Here is a 2653-nt window from a genome sequence, read left to right as displayed (position 1 = left end):
TTAATAAATTCCTCTCATTGAGTATTATTTCATAAAAGTTTTATCAAAATAGGTTGGATGGTATCCAAGTGCATAGAAAATCTCGTTAACAAATATTTAAATATTTAAAATTATTATTATTTATATTAATTATTATTTATCATTATTGTATTAATCATTGCAAAGTGTTACTTTTTATAATAAAAGTCCTATTATTATTTTCACAGAAATAGAATTATGCTGCGATGCAGCTCAAATTTACACCATGGATGCTGGCATGACTCAGGCAGATGGTATATATGCGCGTTGTCCAACATGTGTGCTCAACATGGCTTTATCAATTTGTTGGATGACTTGTGGACAAAATCAAACAGAATTTTTAATTCCTCTCAATAAAGAAGATGGAAACTATAAGTATGTTGCGGAAATAGATTATAAAATTGATGATGCCTTTTCTGAAAAAGTATATGATAACTGCAAAGGCATACAACATACACAAACTGGACGACCTGCTTTGGATTTGGCATGCGGTCCCTATAATGCTAAAACATGTGACCACAGGAAATGGTACAACTTCATGGGAGATCAAAGTATAAATGAGTTTGTACCTTTTCCAATTAATTATAAATTTTTGGATGAAACATCTGAGGAGGGACGATTACTACTGTATCCATTAAATTGTTCACAATCTTATGAGAATTCGCATGCTTGCTCATGTGTTGATTGTAGTGACTCTTGTCCAATTGGTAATGAGCCAACCGGATTGGAAGATGGATTTTTAATAGCTGGCTTATATGGTGTAACATTTATAATCGCTTTAGTAGTGGGCGTTCTTATAATCGTTTTGATTTTCTTCGATTTTATGAATATTTGTTTGCCCAAATGGAGTTTACCAGTATGGTTAAGTGGATATAGTGGCGTAAATAAAATTTTGTATAAAATGTTTAAGGCATGGGGCACATTTTGCGCAAAACATCCAGTATTAGTTCTTGCAATTTGTTCCTGGGTAATCGGTGGACTTGCTTATGGCATAAGATATATGGAAGTTATAACAGATCCTGTAGAATTGTGGGCGAATGAAGAAAGTGACACACGCGTTAATAAAGATTATTTTGATTCACATTTTAGTCCTTTCTATCGGACTAATCAAATATTTCTCAAACCAAAAAATACAGCTACGGTAAATCTATATTACTTTCGATACTTTTTAAGAACCTAATATAAGTGGCAGTTTTTTAACATTTATCTTTTATTTAGTTTACACACGAGACAGAAAATATGGTTTTGACTTTTGGACCAGCTTACGAAAAAAATTTTATGTTAGAAGTTTTCAGATTACAGCAAGAAATTGAAGATATCGGTTTGAACGGAGGAGTTCAATTGCATGAAGTTTGTTATGCACCCGTATTATATCCCGGCGAGAAGCCAACAACTGAGAAATGCGTTGTACAATCCGTGTTTGGCTTTTTCCAAAATGATTTAGAACGATTTAATACCGAATATGAAGACCAGAACGGTTACACGATTAATTATCTTAATCATTTGGATGATTGCCTTAGGTAAGTAAAAAATAAATATTTTTTAAATATAATCTATTATTAATGATTAAAATTATTGTAAAATAAGATACAATTTTAAAATGTAAAATTCTTTGTTGTGAAATGGAAAAGATCTTTAATCTGTTTTTTTGTATAAAAAAACGTTTATATTGTATATATTAGTATTTTTGTAATGTTCAATTACGGTGAAAAACCTTAGTCTAAGCAAAGAGACTCATGGCCATCTATGGAACAAGTACAGATCAAAAAATAACTGCCAAATTTAATTCACATACTGTCCACAAATAACACTTACTTTCCATTTATTGAACGTTTTTTGTTCAAAAACTTCTTAATTTAGAACAAGGCTATTTAAAGCACGATTCACGGATCGCATTAGACCCTGGTTAATATATATGCAGCCTCGAAATGTTCCTAATTAACCACAGTTATGCAAATATTCCTTGGTATATTTTGATAAAATTAAATAATTTTATTTTTTTGGTATGGTTTCGTATGTATTTGTTTCTGCGTTCCTCCAATTTACACAGTCACTTGTAATGGCTCGCGATCATATCTGATCTAGTAACAACTTCATATTTACACTATAATCGTCAATATTGTTTATTTTTGAAGTGAAAACTTCTTATGGCGCGTTAGGCACTTTTTGGGTGAGCATTTTCAGCCGATCTGACAGATGAGATTTTACACAGATATACTCCGCGGGTATTTGTATAATATATGTATACTATACGCGCTCTTTGCATGGGCATTCGTTCGTGCTCTCGCGACAGACGAGATTACATACCTATATGTGTATTCAGAGTGTATAGGTATGCGAGAGCGCTGCATGCTATACGCAGTCTTTGCATGGGCATTCGTTCGTGCTCTCGCGACAGATTATTGCTATGCTACTGCTATCGCTCTCACTTTGACGAGAGACATAGCAGAGCAGAGCACATCAAATTTAGTTGAGTCAAATTTAGTGTGTCTGCATTGTATGTCTGCATTGTGTGTCTGCATTAGTATGTCTGTTTTTGTGTGTGTGTTAAACAACAACGGCGCCCAGCGGCACCATTATGCCAGCGCTGAAAAAGTAAGCGAGGAGGTAATAGCTCTTCGTTTTTATTTTTCTT

General features: G+C 33.3%; 1 protein-coding gene across 1 annotated transcript in view; it reads left to right on the top strand.

Annotated features, from left to right (window-relative positions):
• Positions 1–2653, top strand: part of LOC119666769 (NPC intracellular cholesterol transporter 1 homolog 1b-like) — an 11446-nt gene that overhangs the window by 3292 nt on the left and 5501 nt on the right. The window contains exons 3-4 of the mRNA XM_038076051.1: positions 207–1159; positions 1237–1538. Of these exons, the coding sequence (XP_037931979.1) occupies positions 207–1159; positions 1237–1538 (1255 nt within the window). The remainder of the gene's footprint in view (positions 1–206; positions 1160–1236; positions 1539–2653) is intronic.

This window comes from Teleopsis dalmanni, chromosome 1 (assembly GCF_002237135.1).
Source record: "Teleopsis dalmanni isolate 2A chromosome 1, ASM223713v2, whole genome shotgun sequence".
NCBI lineage: Eukaryota > Metazoa > Arthropoda > Insecta > Diptera > Diopsidae > Teleopsis > Teleopsis dalmanni.
Note: the sequence above shows the minus strand (reverse complement) of the source record. Positions and strands in the feature narration are given on the sequence as shown.